The sequence below is a fragment of the Rattus norvegicus genome, chromosome 8 (genome assembly GCF_036323735.1).
Source record: "Rattus norvegicus strain BN/NHsdMcwi chromosome 8, GRCr8, whole genome shotgun sequence".
NCBI classification, from domain to species: Eukaryota; Metazoa; Chordata; class Mammalia; order Rodentia; family Muridae; genus Rattus; species Rattus norvegicus.
The window spans coordinates 46376511-46398462 of NC_086026.1; the positions used below are offsets into that span (position 1 = coordinate 46376511).

General features: G+C 41.0%; 1 protein-coding gene across 3 annotated transcripts; it reads right to left on the reverse strand.

The window, feature by feature from the left end:
* Window positions 1-535: 535 nt before the first annotated feature.
* Window positions 536-5372, reverse strand: LOC134480020 (disks large homolog 5-like). 3 transcript variants are annotated; one of them, XM_063266302.1, is made up of 5 exons: window positions 5159-5372; window positions 3957-4125; window positions 2593-2742; window positions 1771-1957; window positions 536-823 (listed from the first exon to the last, which is right to left on the reverse strand). In XM_063266302.1, exons 1-5 carry the CDS (start codon window positions 5283-5285, stop codon window positions 809-811), a joined length of 648 nt encoding a protein of 215 aa, XP_063122372.1. In that variant the 5' UTR covers window positions 5286-5372; the 3' UTR covers window positions 536-808. The 3 variants fall into 3 exon arrangements, with proteins under 3 accessions (XP_063122372.1, XP_063122373.1, XP_063122371.1); XM_063266303.1 differs by lacking the exon at window positions 2593-2742; XM_063266301.1 differs by lacking the exon at window positions 536-823 and having other exon boundaries at window positions 1475-1957.
* Window positions 5373-21952: the final 16580 nt, after the last annotated feature.

A 21952-nucleotide genomic window follows, 5' to 3' on the forward strand; every position in this document is an offset into this window, starting at 1 on the left:
AGAGCTTCCAGGGACTAAGCCACTACCTAAAGACTATACATGGACTGACCCTGGACTCTGACCTCATAGGTAGCAATGAATATCCTAGTAAGAGCACCAGTGGAAGGGGAAGCCCTGGGTCCTGCTAAGAGTGAACCCCCAGGGAACTAGATTGTTGGGGGGAGGACGGCAATGGGGGAAGGGTTGGGAGGGGAACACCCATAAGGAAGGGGAGGGGGGAGGGGGATGTTTGCCCGGAAACCAAAGAATTATTATTAATTATTAAATAAATTAAAAAATTTTTTCAAAAAAAAAAGATTAGCAGAAAACATGACCGCATGGATAAAGTATGGCAGTGATCACATCATAAAATGTGCATCCAAGAAAAGAACACATTATCCACACAAAACACACTATCACTCTAGGTAAGCATTGGTGGCTTTGAATTTACTATTTAGCCCAGGAACTCTCGACCATGCAGAATCCATCATTAGCTGTCAGTTCTAAGAGCACAAGAGGGAACAGAACACTTGAATAAGCAAGATGGTCTAAAGAGTCAAGAGTTACAAATCAAGTTTTATTCATAAGGAATACAATTTAAAACAAAAATGATTAAAATGAATATTAATATAAATATATAAAAGTATTTTCAGATGTGAAAAATATTAACAAGAACATATAACTATGAAATAACAAAACAAAAACTTCATTTAAGATCATAACAAAAATATTTCTAAACAGCATATTCTTAGTGAACATTTAGAAGCACAGTTATATTGCTGTTTCTCCTCTAGCAGGCAAAATGGCAATGCAGTTCCCAAGTGGTCTCTCAAGTGGTGTTATCCTAAACAGAAAGAGAATAAGATATCAATCAGTCAGACTGGCTTAGTGAAAGATAAATTTAGTGTTTCTTAGCAAAAAATAAATTAAACTATGAGGGAGAGTATTCATCCAAAAAAATGTTGGTATTATTCAGGATGGCGGTCCGCAGGGGAATCCTGAGAAAGCAACCTATTCTTCAGGAGGCTCTCTTCCTGCTGTGTGTCCCATTCCAGCTCTTTTGCAATTCCTGAGACCAGGGAGAGGAAGGCAGTTATTCAGAAACTGATGTGTTGGGGACTTGCATGCTAGCTATCAGCTTGCTGCCTTCTACCCACTCAGCTCTATTTTAGGTCACCATTGATGTGTTAACTGATAACATTGCTGGTGTGTCTGTGGGCAGGGCAAGTCTACAACAACCCTGACAGTAATGTGGGCTGCCCATCTGGGCCTCAGACTTTAACCAGTGCAAACCAAGAACAGGGCAATGGGAAGAGACCTCATTGGGTTGCAGGATGAAAGGAGAAGTCAACCTGTCACCAAGATGAAAGCCAATGACAAAGAATAATTTGCCATATGCACTCGGTTCTTATCCCTGAAAGGTGCTTCCCAACTTGGAGGTCACATGACCACAGAATATCATTTATCACAGGAACAAAACTTGTTTAAAGTGGTACATAGCATCCATTCTATCACAGGGACATGCAGTAATATGATAGGTTATTCATCTGTCACCATTTCCAGACTGCAGCTTCAAAAAGAGCACCAAAGCATAGTTGTTAATAAGTCAGTTCCTGAAAAGTGGTTGTCTTCCCAGAATACTCGTGCACAGACAGAGGAATGAACATTCCATAGCATGAGGTGGTTGTATTGTTGGAGTGTACATTATTAAGGTGGTAGGGAAAGCAAACATGTATCAAATTGGCAAATGGAATCAGATAATTTTAGGCTGACACAGCTGCTTGTCCCTACCAGATGTTGCTTGGTCTGGAGGTTGCTGGTTTTCTCCTGTTCGTCTTTATCTTTCTTGTTCAAATCAAACAAAAATTTCTGTAGCAGCGGTGCAGAATCAAGCTGTTCTGCTTTGCCCTCCTTTCTGAATGGGAACAACTTCTTCTGCATACATATCTTGTCCATATGGATCCGGCTGGGCAGGTTCCTGGAAACACACACTGCATAGTTAGATCCTGCACCCTCTTCCTCCCATTCCTACTCCCAAGTCTCACAAACACGCTCTGGACCCAGATACAAGTGAAAACTTCATAGAATACATCTTGATACACACAAGGCTGCTGCACAAACATCAAACAGCCAATTCAGGGAAGACTAAATTGTTTCTGTGACCCAAGTACCAAAAAGCGTTCATTTCTCTCCACAACAACAGGGGATATACATCTATCCATGGAAGCAAAAGGCATGGGGGCAACATTAATAAATAGTGGGCAAATACCCTCAAAGGAGGTCAGTAGAATTAAGGGAAGGTCATGTTATCCATGTGGTCCACACACTGAGTTTTGTTAAACCTGGTGTGACCGCAGAGGCCCAGTTCAGCCTATTAGCCATTTGGTGAGCTGAATAAGTACTGGTCTACCTAGAGCCTTCTGAAGATGCCTAGACACTCTGGGTATGAGTAACAGTCTCCTGTGGACCTAAAAACTGAGTCCAAAAGGCCCAGGACACAGTGATGTTTAAAGAGCACAAGACATGGAGCCAGAGCTGCTAGACCTCCAGTCAGAACAAAGGATGGTACCTGTGGGCAAAGCAGAGTTAATGGCCTCTCTGACCAGTGCTCACCGATAGAAGTTAATTTCCTTCTGGAGCTCCTGAAATTTCTCACAATGCTCGATGTTCCTCATCTCTAAGTTGTGCAGTAATGACATGACCTCCCTCTCCTTTATCTTCAATTTTTCATAAAATGGATTTGACCTGATGTAGCGGCTGGCCCTAGGAGAGTAAAACCCAATGAACATCTGCGTTTAGGAATATATGAACTCAGGCTGGGTCTTCTAGTACCCCAGCCCTGGGAGGACAATTTCTGAGTTCTACATATTGGAAGCTTCTTCAGCTTCAGAAACTTGTTATTCTGGGCCCAGGACCCCATAAGCTCGGCATCGAGATAAAGGGTTCCCAGGTTCCCTTTCTTCACTCAGAAGGGCTGGATCTGCAGTCAAGCTAGTTATGCTAACAAGGGCCTAGGCCACAGCTCTCCCACTTCCAAGACCTAGAAAACTGTGATTTCATTTTTCCTGTTTTGACAACAGGAATTCTACATCCTGAATAATTAATATTGTAGAGACACACAATTCACACAATTATGGAGTTGAGAACATAAATCGCCACAAAAGTATAATCTGCCCAAATGGCACAAATATACAGACAAATGTGACCACATTGGCAAAGAAGTGTGCAGTTGAAGAGGGGCTCCCAAAACAAAGCACTCACATCACCATGAAATTGTTATACATGAATATACTCAGGAAAAAACATAGACCCCTAGATTCCAAGTGTGGGGGGAAATATAAACATATAAAAATTGTGCATATGCATGTAGGTGTGTACACACAGAGACACAGAAACTGGGACACACACACAGGAAAAGAAAAGTAAACAGTAAGAGAATGAAAAAGGGAGCGAAATATGCAAACGGAGAACACAATCAGAATCAGAAAAAATGCATGCCACATTATTGGCTCAGAGGTAAACAAAAAAGAAGGAAAAGCCCTGTGTCTCTGGCCATCTAGTCAAACATTGAGATGAACAATTTGGGATCTGTCACCTCAGGCTACTGCAACAAGAGTCCAGCACTAAGTCACCTTCCTAGCACACACCCAAACTCACAGCACCTAGAACCTTGCAAAGCTACCATCTGTCAAGGGCTTTCCAAATGCACACTGGGAACTCATGCTCCAGTAACGTTATCCCTTAATCCTCACTAAGGCCACAAGTTCAGATTTTCAGCTGGAGGCAGCAGATGAGACCATTTCCCATCTCACTCCTGACCAAGGGTCAGGTTCTGAATCTCCTCTATATCAGAAATGAGGTTTAGGACAAGTTCTTTGGGAGGCACAGCTTTCTAGAACCCTACACCTTAATAGAATAAGATGTAGGTGACACTGCAGGTCCATGAATGACACAAGGCAGTTTGGAGCAATGCATACCTGTTGTTCCTGTATCTCTCTGTCACATAAGTCAGGAGATCTCTTAGCTCATTTCTCTCCTCAGTAGCTGACTGCAGCTGTCTAATCAGTCTCTGTTCTTCTGTGTTCTCCGTGTTGGCCTCCTTGTTGATTACCACAGGGCCAGGGGATGATGTCAGTCTCCCATCATCTGTAGGTAGAAGAACACAAGTGAACATTTTTGGGGAAACTGATGAGTGTGCATAGACCATGGCAAGCCCCAAACAGGAGGAGAGCATGTGTAGACCACAGTGTCACCACAAAGAGTTTGTTGTTGCCTAAGAGACCTCCTCAGTGGAAGTCAACTCTCCCAGCACTCTATAGAGACCAAGAGATGTCAGATGCCGGGTGTTCCCTATGCCTGCTGACCCATGCTCCATGTACCACAGAGATGGCTTCTACGGGATTGTTATCAACTTAACAGGGTACAACTTTCTTTCAGGACCCTCACCGCTGTACTTTCAGAAGTCAGATGATAAATTCAACCTCCAAAAGATTTGAGTGATTGGAGATACTCAGATGTCCTGCACTGATACTCTAGGCCACACCATTTGGAATTTAAAAGCATTGCGGGGGATGTCATGGTCAACGGACTTATCAATTCCCCTAACTGAAACACCAAACGCCACAGAAGTGCCAATTGGTTACAGGCTGAATCTTGGTCTACCTGCTACAAATAGTTTTAGTACTGTAAAAAAATGTTTGTAACACACAAATTCTAATTTATAATGCTAAGGATGTCCCATCTCTGCCAATTTGAAAAAGTCAGAGGAGTTCTAAGAACATAAGACCAGAAGCATAATTCTTTCCCTGATACTAAAGACAGAGATCTACTTTATTTAAAGAAGCAATGAGAGTGAAGTAGATTGATGCCCTGTCTAAGTTCAATAAAGTTGGACACTCAGTGTCTCCTGATCGTGTTATTATATCAATGTAACGTATCATATGCACGTTAAAAGTGAAGGCCAGAAGTTCACAGAATAATGGCATTGGCCTTACCATATCCCCCATTTGGGGATGGGCAAACTAATGTTCTGAAATCCTTGACTTTTAGGAATTGTGATCTTCATGGAAATTCAATTCCTTTGCAGATACTCCAGTTGTTCTGGCCTATTGCTAGACAGGTCAGCCTAAGCCTATTCTCCCTCTGACAGAAAGCTCAGCATACAATTCACAGAACTTACTCAGCATTCCCCAGGCCAGCTTTCGTTGTCCATCATTTATTTTTGATGAAAGGCGAGATTCCCTCACTCCAGTCTGTCCAAAATCGGCGTTCACTCTCCCAAAATTCTTGCGAAGCCGGGAAAACATGTCTTCCTGTGTATCTGCCAGGCAGGGACTGAGAAAAAGTAGGGCACTGGTGGTTACTACAACGCTGGTGACGTCACAGAGGATGCCAAGAACTCTCTAGGACCCAATAGAATGTCCAAGAAGGGACCGCTGATGTCATGGTGAACAGACATTGCCTCCCTGCTAATAATCTCCCTGTACAGTGCATAAGCTGAGGTGCCCTTTCCTGGAGACCTTCCCAGGGCATAGCCACTGAGCAACTCCTGCTTGCAAGACCAAATTTTCGTCAAGGCTTGATTATAAAAACCTGAGTAATTCTTATGCATTTTAATGAATTTTTCCCTCTAAATCCTGCCCAAAAATATCTCATCTTAAGTCAAATTATCCTTACTCATCAACATCAGCCATTAAAAATTCCTGAGAAATAATACCAGTTTGAATAAGCAGTCAGAAGGTTCTCCTGTCTCCTTATGTACACGTGCTTGAAATCACATCAAGAAATAGCCTGTAGGTTAGGTTGCGACATGGGTGTGTGTTATGGGAACACTCATGAAGCCTTGTCGTTAGCTTAGCCTTCGACAGTTGCCACAAAATCCCTTAGGAGAAAGAGTTGAAATCATTATGTTGTTCGGAACAGTTTGGATTCCAATTGCCAAAGGAAAGTGAAATGTAGGAGCTAGCAATGGAGGCACCCTCATGCTGCTTGGGGGTTCTCCTCTTTTTACTAATGTCACCAAAGGAGCATTGCTCACAGGCCTCTGTAAGCTCTACCATGAGATTCTGACTGACAGTTTGTGTCTTAGGCCTTTCACAGGGCATGCACTATCTTCTCTAAATTTAACCCCATTCTTCTAGTTTTGAGACCCAACTGGTGATTATCTCTTAACCCCTATGCCCTGTTTTGGTCCATATCACTTCCCTACCATGTCTATTCTGAAGCTCCAGCTTCAGCTTTCCTCACCCTATGTTCCTCTGTAAGCCTGGAGTTCTGCCCACATACTTTCTGCAGCATATCTTGGCCTTCAGATCTTTATTATGTCCAATCGGCAGTTAGACAACATCTAAGAGATCTCTCAGCTTGTGTTGAGCTGGTGAGAAGGACAAACATCTACAAAATAGCAAACTTGATGATGGACCGTAGAAATGACAAGACAGTAATCCTGCCAGCACTTAGCTCTCTGCCAGTAAAGAACTAAAAATTGAAAGTTGACACACCTTAGTACAAAGGGAGCTCACCTCATCATTTCCCCTTTTACACCAAAAAAATAACTTTATCTTTAACACTGATCAGCTAGATAAAATTAGAAAATTTATAGGATACATCAGATAAGAATGACTGTCACAACATTTAGTCCATTTGTATTTGGCAAAATTGGAGAAGGTACTTCATGAACTAAATTATATTAGTGTAAAATTTTGTACCTGAATCATTTTCTCTCACTTTTTAAGCTTTTGTATTCTCTATTTATCATAGCTTGCACTTATTAGCCATAACAACTCTCCTGAAATGAAAAACAATTTTGTTAATTTTAAATAATTTAAGGGTTTATGTGCTTCATCTTTATAATTTTACACCTCTTTTGTGGACATAGTGCCATTTTTTTTCTTTTTTCAACTTCCACAAATAGATTATTTTTTCTCTGATATGGAGAAGGATGCAAGGGTGGACTTCAGATATGAGGTGATGTTGGATATCAACGGAGTTGGGCTGCATGATGCGAAATTCACAGAGAACAAAAAAGGAGTTTAAAAAAACTAAAATGAGCACAGTGGGGATGAAGAAATGAATGCTTAGCATGGAGAGGTTTGGCAGTGGACTTGGGATTTGTGGGGTGGGCTGGGTTTGGGTGAGGTTCTGGAGTAGTCAGAATGTTGTCTGTTCTGGTCCTTCCAGGGAAACTCCTCCCTCTTCTCTCATCCTTCCTCTTCCTCCACTACCACCTCCAACTGCCATAACTGCCTCCTACTATAGCAGCAGCTTCTGGGCATCTGCCTTTCTGCTCAAGCAGAAGTGCTCGGGGGTGATACAAGCTTTGAAAAGACCCGGGCTGCAGTCAGGCCATGCACACTCTGTTGTCAAACACGTAGGGGCTCAGGATTTATGGTGCCAGAGCGGTTGTGGCGGGCATTTTGATGCTCCAGTGGGTTGTCTGTCGAGCCCCTCATTCTGGACCTCCCATGTCCCCCCTGGTCCTGTCAGGTACCTAGTTGTCACACTCCTGTGTGATGGTGAACTCGTTTTCTTTTCTGAGTCTCATGACAAGAAAAGGTTAAGAGTAAACTATCTAATCATCTCCATCTGAGACCTGAGAAGGAGAAAGGTTGCCTGAAGAAACAGGAAATTCAGAGAAAATAGCTTCCAATTCTAAAGAAATGACAGAAATTGTTGGCTACCGTGACAGACAGTCAGCAAATATTCTTGTGTCATTGTGGCATCCAGTGTCAATTGAATGGGTCAGGGGCTCTGAGAACACTACTGTGAAGTAGGTCATTTGAAGGACTATCCTCACTTTCTGTCCAAAGCCTGGGACAATAGACTTCCCCATGATCCCCTTCTCCACAGTCTGGACAGCTTTCTGGCAGCAGTGGAGGTAAGTGGGTAGTATTTCACCCCATGACCACTTTGCCACATTTGAAGGACACTCCAGTTAGGGTTCTTTAGTGCCCATCATTTTCTTCAGAATAGCATGAGGACACTGCCCGGACTTGAGGTCTCTCCCACTGTGGAAAGGCTTTGACTACTAGGACATCTGAAATGGCAGATTCTTCAGATCTCTAAAGAATTAGAGAACCATCTTTTTATGTAAAGTCTATCTCAGTGCACAAATGTGGAATTTTTTCAAAGGATTTACTGTTTAATTTGAATACATATACAAGAAGCTAAATAAAGCTTATTTCTGTACCTAACTAAACAAGTACCTAACATCACTAGAACGCTGAGTATTTATAGTTGGATAGTGCTAATTGCATTCCTTAATTATCCATGGCAGTGTACAGTAGTAATTTTATACAATTAGAATTTTATACCGTATTGTGAATAAGATGCATATACTTATACCTTAAACAAGAGTTTAATCACTTATTCAAGTATAATATGAAATTCTATCATCATTCAAATTCCATGTCATCCTAAAGTATTTGGCACTTGGTGTTGCTTCAAAGATTGAATAATCTATGCTTTTTGTCATGTTAGCCCCTTTCTACTGCTTCCAAAACCATAGATAGCAGAGAAAAAGGTTTGAGGAGAGAAAGAGCAAGTAAGAAAGATATCCCTGATTCTAATCTCCTTTACTGTTTCCTCACTGACCATGACCAGTAAAAATTGCAACCAACCCCCTGAATGACAATGAACATCTATGACCCACTGCTGACAAATAAGCAGCCACCCATCCTTCCTTTGAGAGTTTGGGTGTCATGTTCATTAAAGTTGTATCCATATCTTTGTGGGGTGACAACAAGTTTGGGGACCTTACGATAATTGGGATATTTTCCAAATCCTGTGAGATCTTGCACTTTCAAATGCTTCCAGGTACTGAATGTGGAGGGATTAACTGAAGTCCTGGCTACATTAACAATTGAAAATATGAACACACATTCACACCTTTTGAGGAAGGTCACACATTATCTACCTTTGAATTTGCTCAAAACTATTGGTCTGTTACTTTTTTATTTAGATTCAGGTATCTTGTTAGTATACAGGCCGAAAGGATATAGATTATTTGCCAAAATATTGCTAATTGCCTCTAAGCCAGTCACCAATAGAATTCCTCCATCCTTTCAAGTCTCATCAGAGAGGCTCTATTTTGCACACTACTCACAATACTTATGTCACCCATGTGGCAAACTAATGGGGAGTGTTATGATCTGCTTAAATATTTCAAAATTCTCCCTATCCAAAGTCTTACACTGTCCACCAAAAAAAAAAAAAAAAAGAGATTCCTCACAAAACAAGTCCACTAATGCTGTTACCAGTTTACATAGTTTACATATCAGTCACATTTCTGTTACTGCAAAAAAATACCATGACCAAAAGCATCTCAAGGAATACAGTTTTTCACCTTATGGTAACCAACCCCCAACTATAAAAATTATATCGTTGCTAAGTCATAAAGTTAGGTTACTACTCTTTTGAATGGTGATGTAAATATCCTGTATAAAGTATGTCTCTATGTGATTGCCCCAGGAAGTAGTTGGACCCAACGGGTTGAAAATTGCACCTTGTGTGTGGAGGTGGTGGTGGTGGTGGTGGGTTTTTTGTTTTGTTTTGTTTCTTAGTTTGGCCTCTTTTTCAAAACCCAGAGGCTGATAAGTACATACACCAATATCTGGGTATTTTATATAATTCCTATAGACTTTGTGTCTGTTCTCATGATATTAACAGGCTTGGTTATTTTTTACTATTCCCCAAAATGAACTTGAAATTATTAAAGGTGATGCGTTCTGCAGTGATGTACTGTATACTATGTAGTAGTATCTGACTGCCCTGCTCATTTGTGCTTTCATTGGTTGAGATCTTTATTTCATTCCCTGAAGCCCTACATCAGAATTAGGACGGGATGGATTTAAGCATGTAGATGATTCTGGTAGGATTTGATATAACAATATTAATCCTACTGATGCATGAAAATGAGAAGTGTTTTCATTTTCTGGTTTGTTCAGTTTTTTGTTATTTTTCTTAATGTTTTCATTGTAACATGTCTTCACTTTCTTAGATTTATTACAAGATTTTTAAAGCTATTCTGAATGTGTTTGTTTTCTTGGTATGTTTGTTGATATTTATTGTTGGTATACAGGAATTTTATTGATTTTAATGTGATTTCAGTGAGTGGGTCCATGAGCTATAAGAAATTTTCTAGTGGAACCGTAGTGTTCTTTACATATGGATCATATCACCTGCAAAGGAGAATACTCTGACTGTTTTCCTTCATATGGACATGCCTTTACATATTTCTGTTTTCATATTGTTTGGAGAAGACTTCACATACTAGTTGGATTAGATGAAAAGATTGAACATCTGTGACATATTCCTTATTTTAGTGGAAATGCATTAAGATTTTCTCCAGTTAGGATGCTGTTGGCCGTGTATATTGTCTTTATAATGTTAAGGTATATCTTCTCCATATCCCAGATTCTCCAGGTCTATTTCATGTATCACTGTGAGAATTGGCCAAAGAAATTGTCTGCCTCTAGTGCAATGATCATGTGTTTCCTGTTCTTGATTTCATGTTGTGTATTGTTTATTCATTTGTATTTGTTGAAACATTCTTGCTCTCTGGAGGCAAGCCAACTTGATCATGCTACCTGATATGTCTGAATTTTATTTGCTAGGATTTTATTGAGAAATTTTTCACTTAAGTGTTCCTTCCAATCTTTGTTTTCTAGGCTTCGAAGAGACACCATGAGCAAGGGAACTTTTCGAAGAAAGAGTATATTGGGGCTTACTGTTTCAAGGATCATGAGTCTGTGATCAGTATGTGGGGGTACATGGCAGCAGGTAGGCCACCATGTTTCTAGAGAACTAGCTGAGATCTTACATCTTATCTGCAAGTTGGACACAGAGAAAGTGAGAGTTAAGTATAAATGGTATGGAATTTGGGAACCTCAAAACCCAATCCCATAACAATCCTACAAAAAAAAATATCTTCTACTTCTTCCCCCACTTTTCCTCTAATCAGCAACAAACATTCATACATGTGAGTTTATGGGAGCCACTATCATTCAAAAGACCACATTCTACTCCCAATTGCCCATAGGATCTTAAACATATCGTAATGAAAAATGCACTTAGCTCGCTTTCCAAAAGCCCTATAGTCTTTCACAGTCTACACAGTTTGTCCAAAGAGCTTCATAAAACTGCAGGCAGTCCCTTAATTATTCCCTCTATGAAATCAAATGGCCAATTACACACATCCAATGTGTAATGCCAAATCACATATGTTATCATTACAAAGGGAAATTGGGAAGGTGGCAAGCCCATTCAAGGCATAATCCCAATAGCACACACTCCACATTCTCTACCTCTGACAGAAGACGAAGAGATTATATGGGTTCACTCCTTTGACTTTGGTGATTGTAACATAATTCATAAACTTTTATTGTATCATATAGATCTGTGGATGGTGGTTGTGTTTTCAATGTCACTCATTTCTAGGAATCTTAATATTTCCTTATTTTTTTCTCACCTGATCCTTCAGTAGTGTATTGTATATGTTGCTTACTTTCCATGAGTGTGTGTATTTTCTGTACTTTTAATTGTGTGATACCAGTTTGATTCCTTTGGGCTCAGATAGAATGCACAACATTCCTTCAACTTTCTTATATTTTCTGAGGCTTGTTTTTTTCCTAATCTGTGGTCAATTTTGGAGTAATGTCCACAGGCTGATAGAAAATATATGTATAGTTCACTGTAGTTTTTTAGTTCCATTTGCCTGATCATGTCACTTAATTCTGCTTCTCCTATTTTGTTTATTTGCATATGATCTCTTAAGTTGTCAGAATGGAGAAGTAATAAACAAATCACAACCACTATTATAACTAATCTGTAGTTTCACTATTATAACTATCTGTAGCTATCTGATAACATACATTTTTAAATTTGGGTAGCCTTTGTTAATATGTATATATTTAGAATTGTAGTATGTTTTAGTAATTGCAAAGTATGAAGTGAATATCCTTATGTCTTCTGGACAGGATGAGTTTGAAATCTATTCTGTCAACTAGATAGAGAAACTGCATAGGATTGCTAAAGGGACATGGTTCTTTGTTCTGTTTCCCTAGTATACCCTCTATATCTCTCATGATGGCAGTCCTGTTTCAGGCGAAATATATGATTGTTTACTAGGGAATTGAGGTTATTGATATGTAAATATTATTTAAACTTCTGTGTTAACTATTGTCAGTTTGTTAATTTTTAAGACTTTTGTAGGCTACTTTTGATTGACTGTCCTAGTGGTGTAAATTTTTTTCCTGTGTCCTCTGGTATTTTATCCTTCCCTGCAAATAAAGTATTCCTATTAGGATCCTCTACAGAGCTGGCTTACTGGTTATACATAGTTTTTCATTTATTTATAATATCCCTTAATCTGCACAGTAGCTGGGCAGCTGCCTGTCCTGCATGGAATTAGGTCTAATTTCCAAACAATGTCTCTGAACTCCTACTTACTATGCAGCATCTTGGCTGCTCTTTGTTCCACTTGGACAGTCCTCAGGACCAGGCTTTCCTCTGTCTTAACTAATGGCTGCTGTCCTGCTTCCTCCCTCCTCTCCATCACATCCATTCTTCCTTTCTTCATTGGCAGCTTCTTCTTCCTTCTTCCCTCCTAGTGATCCTCTCTAGCAAAGCCCTCATAAACTCACCTCCACCATCTCTCTGCTGTGCTTCTTTATAATCACAATTAACTGGGAGCAGAGTCACTTTTTTGGGAGTTTTAACCAGTCATACATTCTACCAATTAGCTTTAAAATACAAGCAGAATTAGGTCAGTCCCCTACAGGGTTTTCTTTTCTTTTTTTTTTTTTTTTTTTTTTTTGGATGGTTTAATTTTACCTTTATCTCTTTACTTTTTATTTGATTTTTGGCTATCTCTTATTAATTGTTTATTTTATTTATTTACATTTCCAATGTTGTTCCTCTCTCCAAAATCCCCTAATGAAGCCTATCATCACATTTCTGCTCAGCTTTCCCTATATAACAGTGCTCCCCAACTCACACATATTCATTCCCGCCTCACACCTCTAGGATCTCCATTTGGTGGGGCAACAGGCCTAGCAGAGTAAGGTCCTACAACCACATTGATACAAAGTAAATCAATCCTCTCATACACAGTACCTAGGACCATAGACCCATACTTGTATACAAGTTGGCTGGCAGTTAAATCCCTAGGAGCTGTGGGTTTGGTCACAGAGGGTCTGGTTAGATATTAAAGACCAATGATTGCTGCTTTCTCTTCTTTTTCTGGTTATAGAGGAAATTATGTTTGTGTGCTTCTCTTTCTTGAAATTATTGTGAGATGATTAATTTCTTGGATTTTCTTGGGTAAAATTTAGTTCGTTGTCTTGTAGTTTACCTCCTATTATCCTATGTTGTGCTTTCTTAGAGAAAAATATTGTTTAAATTTGGTTTTGTCATGTAATATCTTGGTTTCTTCATTTATGGTGATTGTGAATTACACAGTGTATAGGAGCTTGGGTCTGCATTACATCTGCCCAAGATTTTCTGGCTATTAGAGTCTCTATTGAGAACTCTGGTGTAATTCAAATAGGTCTGAATTCATTTGGTAATGGATATTTGTACTACTCCCTTTAATGTTCTTTCTTGGATCTGTGAATTTAGTGTTTTAATTTTTATGTGAAGGGAGGAATTTTTCTGGTAAAATTAATTTGGCGTTCTGTAGGCTTTTTGTATTTTTTTGGCCATTGCAATTCGCTTCTATATCTATTGTCCTTAGGTTTGGCCTTAAATTGTGTCCTGAAATTCATGGATATTTTGGATTCAATACACCATACATTTTCATCTGAGATGGATACTTTTGCTTTGTGTGGTGACCCCTTGATCCCTATTCTTCCATTTATTATCCCGCTGGATAATGAGACATAATCAGGAATGATGACCTCTTACCATAAACTATATGAAAATAGGGAGGTGAATTTATGTGTCAAGTATCAGTAGTCTCCTGGATAGGTTTCCTTCCTGGTTGGCCATATACAACAGTTTCAAAAGCCCATGATTTGTGTTCCCTGGGATTCCTACGATGATGCAATCAGACATAACAGAGAAAGACCGGAATACACATGAGGGAACTTGATTTATATAATTGAGAGAACATTTGAAAGTTAGGTTACAAAATATCTGATCACACTGTGATCACCAAGAATGTATTATTTAATGAAAAACTATTTTGTGTTATGGCATCGCCAGGGCACAGACATTTATGCAAGAGCCATTAGTTTCCTGTAAACATGGACTTTATTACTGTATGGCTCACCTACCACACACCTTTCTTGCAAAGGTAAAAAGTGCACTTAGGTCCAGAGCAGATCAAGGCAGGACTTGAAAGCAAATGAAGGTAGCTAAGGCAATGGAAAGTCTTTGAGTTGAAGGATATTTAGGAAAGTGTTCAGAGGGACCAAGAATGCCCTTCTTCTTGGACGTCAGTGAATTAGGAAGGACACTTGGGAGCTTTACTTGACATCAGCATCTGAGTCCGGGAACTTCATTGGTAAAATTAATGTCTGGATTTTGTGTTGTGAAACAGCACATTGGCTCTGCAGCGTTTGGCAAGGTCCATGGACAGAGAGATCACACCAGCTGGGAACAATCTGACAAGAAATCAGGTTTCCTTTAGTCACCTGAGAGGTCCTCAGGGAGAGAGGAATGGATGGGTAGCACTTTAATAGAAGGCTTTATGATCTCAATAGTGCTACTCTAGATGTCTTCAGTATAGATGCAGAAAAAGAAAAACTAAATGACTTCAAAGGAATTAGCTCAATTCTGAACATGATTATTTCACATTGGCAGTTTATACTTGATTCGTCTTTTTAATTTTAAACAAGAGCATAGGGTGTAAATTCGAGGTAGCATTACAGTCACAGTACGTTTATACCATCTTTAAGGTGCCCAGCATCTAACCCCACGTGGCTGGAGATTCTACTTTTAAATGCATCACCAGAGAAAATTTCCAATTAACCATGCCAGGGAAGCCCTGATCAGTGTGTATGCTCTGTCCATCTCCACAACAACCCAATTCAGCAGAAACGCCTCCTTTTTACAGGTGAAGAAATCACAGTTCAGAGCAAATGATCATCAGGTCCCTCAGTCTCACTGGCTGTCACTTACACCCACATCCTTCTCTGTGAAGGGAAGCATTGGGCCTGATGTGGGCTGTGCAAGCTGACTCTCCTGAGATGATCAATGCTCTTCTTGAACCTGGGAGACCTGAAGACAAGATGAGCACACAGACTCCTGGGATAGATTCTGCCTCTGGGTGCTAGGGTGGGACACAGTATCCCTTGCCATGTGCCTCTCCTCATCTGAGGAGTCTGCTCCCATGTGTCAGCTTCTATGGCAGTGGGTCTCAACACTCCTAGTGCTGCAACACTTTAATACAGCTCTTCATGCTGTGGTGACCCCAACCATAAAATTGTTTCATTGCTACTTCATAATAAATATTGCTGTTCTTATAAGTCATAATATGCAAGGTATCTGTTATCAAGGTATCTGATATGCAATCTGTGTGAGAGGTTGTGCCTCACAGGTTGATAAACATTGCTTTATACAATTTATTTTTAAAAGAAAGGCCTTCATATAAGGAGGACCTGAGGCAGTCCTAAGTGCAGAGACACCGTGAAGTAGTGACAAGTTTTAGCAGGCTCAAGGCTGCTTGCATTATCGACAGCAGAGATTTCTGGCTAAAGGCACAATGTGAAATCACGGTCCCCATTACTTTTCTTACCTCAATTTCCTCCGTTACGTCTGTCTGCTTGGACATGTTTTCCAGGAAGCTAGTCTCTGTAGTCTCCGATAAAGGCAGAATGCTAAAGGCAGGAATGGTTTCCCTCTTTCAGCCCACAGTCACTTTTATAGAAGTAAGTTCAAATCCCCCGTGGGTAACTGTGTGTCTCTCACATAGTGGATGAGAATTGAAATATCACCTGTTTGAGTTGAGAAAAACCAACTCCCACTTCAGATTTAGAGCTGACCAACAATTACTTCCAGGAGAATGAAGAAGCTGGCCAGGCCTGGATACTCAGATCCCCTCCCTGCCGGGATAATCCCACCCACAGTAGACTTCAGCTTCACCTAGCAGGTGTTACAGAAAAGTCTGTCCTTAAGATTCCGAATTCCACAATATGCACAAACCCTATAGTTGTTAGGTGGCCGATTTGGGGGATTTCTCCAGGTTTTAATAATTCTGCCCTCTTCTCTCCCCTTGGATGCACTCTGTTCTCTCTTGTCTGTTGGTCCTAGAAGGACCTGGGTCAACTCATGGGCTTCTAGGGGAGGAACTTTTGTTGTAGGAGTGAACATGGATCAAGAATGCAACCCCATTCTGACTGGGCAACTAAGCTCCAGAAAATTTCCCCAGGCAAAGACTTGGGTCATGTGGGAGCCTACACTGTTTAACAATGAGATCTGGTTGCTTTCTCCAGGAAGAAGCACTTGGGGGGTTGAGTATCACTTCTCAACCTTCTGTTTTAAGTCACTTCTCAGAAGAGACACTTTGTTCTACTCCTCCATGGGACCTACCCTTCAGTGTGGCTGGAGGATCCTATGGTGTTACAGCTCTGAGCTGGGAGTAGGAGCACTCAGACTGACTTGGAGAAGCCTGTTTTCAAGTTTATCTAGATGTGAGGAACAGGTGCTTTTAAAGAAGCATGTGAAAGTTTTTCCTGCAGGAATGCCCACTCTGCTGACAAAGTCAGGCAGGACAGGGAAAAGCGAGTTCATTTGCTGCCATCACAACCTACCAGACTCTCTGTGGGGTGAAGTATTCCCTCACCTTGGTAACAAGAGCATGTAATAAATGAAGTTTTGTCGCTCTCTGTAGTGGAGCCGATGTCCAAATCTCACTGAGAATCATGCATAGCCTGGATTCAGGCTGTATTAATGTAGGCAAACAATTTCAGTGTTATCTGCAAGGTACCATGGGAGAGAAGTAACCCAAGTCTGCATGCACCTCGACAGTTTTCACTTAGACTTCTAATTCATTTTATAAAATTTTATAGTGAGTTCATGGAAGAACAGGCTCAAACATAGACATGAACAATCACAGACACCCACATACACACACACACACACACACACACAGACACACACACACACACACGCGCCCATACTTTACTGACATGGTGCATATTTTTTGCACACCACAAATATGGTGAGCATTAATGAAAATACACTAATTATTAAATCAATGGAGGAAGCTGTGGTGAAGCTGGGGCGTAGAGTTACGTAAAAGGTCCTATGAAGGCTCTTCTTTTGCTGGAGGCTAATCTTCAAATGCAATTGGGGTTCCCTATTTTCTTTTTGCATAACACATAGGACTAGGGTGGAAACCAGGGTTTTCAGCATGTTTGGCAAGTACTGTAACATTGAATTAAATCCTTAGGCTGGAACACAATTAATGTTACACAAAATTACAGGGCAAGCTGGATGAAGACACCTAGCTGACAGTGTGGACATCTTAAGATTTGTACTGGACAGTGACAGACTTTTCTGAAGACTGGAAATGTTTACAATGTCAGAGAGAATGGAAGGCCACTTAGACTACAATTTACTCTAAGAACAGTTTATTCAAGTAAGGGATAACTTGAACTATTGTCTCCTGTCACAGATGTCAGTAGAAATTATGCAAGGTATTGTATGCCAGTGGTAGCATTAGCAAGACAAAGCACACCTTGTCTTGAAGGCTAATAAATTAGGAACATGTATAGCAAGACACAAGCTCTTCCAGGTCCTTTTATATTAACTGAGAACCTCAAATACAGTGGCAATGTGAAAGTGTGCTGGATATCTAGGTACCACTAGCTTCTGTTTTGATACAGACGACCCTTTGTGTGGCATGGTCAGCTTCTAATGAATGACTAGAGGACCTATGCTTGAGAATAAACAAACAATACATTGCTTCTCTAGATGCTGAGCTCTTAAAAGCCTTGGTGTCACAGCAACTGTTTGTGGACATTCTGGATCATTCCTTCTGAATTTTAACTTTCTGAGTAACTCAGACTCTGAGTAAGTCAGTTCAATTCCATAAATTGGAAATCAGTCACCTGGAAAAAAATACATTTACAACAGGAACCCAGATTTGCCACGGAAAAAGGGCAGCTTGAACTGGCCCACCTAGGTTCTGGGTTTGCACAGGCTTGCTATCCAAAAGAAACATGTGCTCACAGCTGTAGGCTGCATTCACTATGGTTGCTCTTGAGGTTCCTCCCTAAACTGCATAGATTAAGATAAATTTTTTAATATCTATCAAAAGAATTCATTATGTGCAGCAGGCCTACAGGAAGATAGTTTCCATTCTGTATTTTATAAATGTGCATAGTAGATATGGTCATCATTGATACTAGGTGAAGGATCTGCTCTAATATGGAAACTAAGTGATGCTGTAGGAACATCCTGAATCCTCAATGAGCAGTGGGGCCACCTGTGCCCTCTATGGATGCCTGGGTGCCTAACACATTGAGCCTGCACAGCTCAGTAAGAATACACATTTCCTGAGATCTCTCTGTTTAATTTGAGGTACCATGTCCACCTAAGGGAGCACATGCCCTGGAAAGACAAAAGCCACCTGCAGGATCTGTGGTGATGCCTCACAGGTTAGAACCTGCAGGATCTGTGGTGATGACTCACAGGTTAGAACCTCTGCTGCTCTCTCAGAAGAAGCACATGGTTCCCAACAATGATCTACAACAGGGAATGTGATTCCTTTTTTTGGACTATGAGGGAAATTCACCCAGGACAGGCCACAGACATACAGTAGAGAAAAAGACCCACTGACATAAATGATCATTCTACACCTAATCCACAACAATAAAAACACAGCATATGTATGGTCTAGGACAACAGCATTTATCAAAACCTTTTTCCCAACATGACTTTGGAGGTCATTATCTGTGGGGGCATATTGAGAGTGTATTGCAAGAAAGACTGAAGCATATGGTTCTCCATTAGGATTACTTCCATATACCTTTGGAAATGTCAATTTTTCTACAGCTCTACAAATATGAATGTATATTAGTCAAAATGTGCTACACAGGATCAATAATGAACGTGTGTTTTAGACTGTTTTATTAAGATTAGCAGAAAACGCCCGGCCCGCAGCAGCTCTCTGCTCCCAAACCCAGTGGGAGAGAGACCTCACCGCCTGGTCAGGTGGGCACTCCTGAGGCTGCAGAGCGGAGGAGACCACCAACACTGCCCACCCCTGCCCACATCCCTGGCCCAGGAGGAAACTGTATAAGGCCTCTGAGTTCCCGTAGGGGAGGGCCCAAGAGCTGCAGGACCCCTGCGCCTGAGACACCGCCGGAACCTGAAGGAAACAGACCGAATAAACAGTTCTCTGCACCCAAATCCCGTGGGAGGGAGAGCTAAACCTACAGAGAGGCAGACATGCCTGGGAAACCAGAAGAGACTGCACTCTGCGCACATCCAGACGCCAGAGGAAAACACCAAACGCCATCTGGAACCCTGGTGCACGGAGGATCCCGGAAAGAGCGGCCCAGATCTTCTCTGTTGCTGCCGCCGCGGAGAGGACTTAGGCAGTACCCCACGAGCACACTTGAGCCTCGGAACCTCAGGTAGGACCAACATTTCCCCTGCAAGAAACCTGCCTGGTGAACTCAAGACACAGGCCCACAGGAACAGCTGAAGACCTGTAGAGAGGAAAAACTACACGCCCGAAAGCAGAACACTCTGTCCCCATAACTGGCTGAAAGAAAACAGGAAAACAGGTCTACAGCACTCCTGACGCACAGGCTTATAGGACAGTCTAGCCACTGTCAGAAATAGCAGAACAAAGCAACACTAGAGATAATCTGATGGCGAGAGGCAAGCGCAGGAACCCAAGCAACAGAAACCAAGACTACATGGCATCATCGGAGCCCAATTCTCCCCCCAAAAAAATCATGGAATATCCAAACACACCAGAAAAGCAAGATCTAGTTTCAAAATCATATTTGATCATGATTCTGGAGGACTTCAAGAAAGACATGAAGAACTCCCTTAGAGAACAAGTAGAAGCCTACAGAGAGGAATCGCGAAAATGCCTGAAAGAATTCCAGGAAAACATAAATAAACAAGTAGAAACCCATAGAGAGGAGACACAAAAATCCCTGAAAGAATTCCAGGAAAACACAATCAAACAGTTGAAGGAATTAAAAATGGAAATAGAAGCAATCAAGAAAGAACACATGGAAACAACCCTGGATATAGAAAATCAAAAGAAGAGACAAGGAGCTGTAGATAGAAGCTTCACCAACAGAATACAAGAGATGGAAGAGAGAATCTCGGGAGCAGAAGATTCCCTAGAAATCATTGACTCAACTGTCAAAGATAATGTAAAGCAGAAAAAGCTACTGGTCCAAAACATACAGGAAATCCAGGACTCCATGAGAAGATCAAACCTAAGGATAATAGGTATAGAAGAGAGTGAAGACTCCCAGCTCAAAGGACCAGTAAATATCTTCAACAAAATCATAGAAGAAAACGTCCCTAACCTAAAAAAAGAGATACCCATAGGCATACAAGAAGCCTACAGAACTCCAAATAGATTGGACCAGAAAAGAAACACCTCCCGTCACATAATAGTCAAAACACCAAACGCACAAAATAAAGAAAGAATATTAAAAGCAGTAAGGGAAAAAGGTCAAGTAACATATAATGGCAGACCTATCAGAATCACACCAGACTTTTTGCCAGAAACTATGAAGGCAGAAGATCCTGGACAGATGTCATACAGACCCTAAGATAACAAAAGTGCCAGCCCAGGTTACTGTATCCTGCAAAACTCTCAATTAACATAGATGGAGAAACCAAGATATTCCATGACAAAACCAAATTTACACAATATCTTTCTACAAATCCAGCACTACAAAGGATAATAAAGGGTAGAGCCCAACATAAGGAGGCAAGCTATACCCTAGAAGAAGCAAGAAACTAATCGTCTTGGCAACAAAACAAAGAGAAGTAAAGCACACAAACGTAACCTCACATCCAAATATGAATAAAACAGGAAGCAATAATCACTATTTCTTGATATCTCTCAACACCAATGGCCTCAACTCCCCAATAAAAAGACATAGATTAACAAACTGGATACGCAACGAGGACCCTGCATTCTGCTGCCTACAGGAAACACACCTCAGAGACAAAGACAGACACTACCTCAGAGTGAAAGGCTGGAAAACAACTTTCCAAGCAAATGGTCAGAAGAAGCAAGCTGGAGTAGCCATTCTAATACACGTGCTCCACTATGTTCATAGCAGCCTTATTTATAATAGCCAGAAGCTGGAAAGAACCCAGATACCCTTCAACAGAGGAATGGATACAGAAAATGTGGTACATCTACACAATGGGATATTACTCAGCTATCAAAAACAACGGCTTTATGAAATTCGTAGGCAAATGTTTGGAACTGGAAAATATCATCCTGAGTGATCTAACCCAATCACAGAAAGACATACATGGTATGCACTCACTGATAAGTGGCTTTTAGCCCAAATGCTTGAATTACCCTAGATGCCTAGAACAAATGAAACTCAAGATGGATGATCAAAATGTGAATGCTTCACTCCTTCTCTAAAAGGGGAACAAGAATACCCTTGGCAGGGAAGAGAGAGGCAAAGATTAAAACAGAGACTGAAGGAACACCCATTCAGAGCCTGCCCCACATGTGGCCCATACATATACAGCCACCCAATTAGACAAGATGGATGAAGCAAAGAAGTGCAGACCGACAGGAGCCAGAAGTAGATCGCTCCTGAGAGACACAGCCAGAATGGGGCAAATACAGAGGCGAATGCCAGCAGCAAACCACTGAACTGAGAATAGGACCCCCATTGAAGGAATCAGAGAAAGAACTGGAAGAGCTCGAAGGGGCTCGAGACCCCATATGTACAACAATGCCAAGCAACCAGAGCTTCCAGGGACTAAGCCACTACCTAAAGACTATACATGGACTGACCCTGGA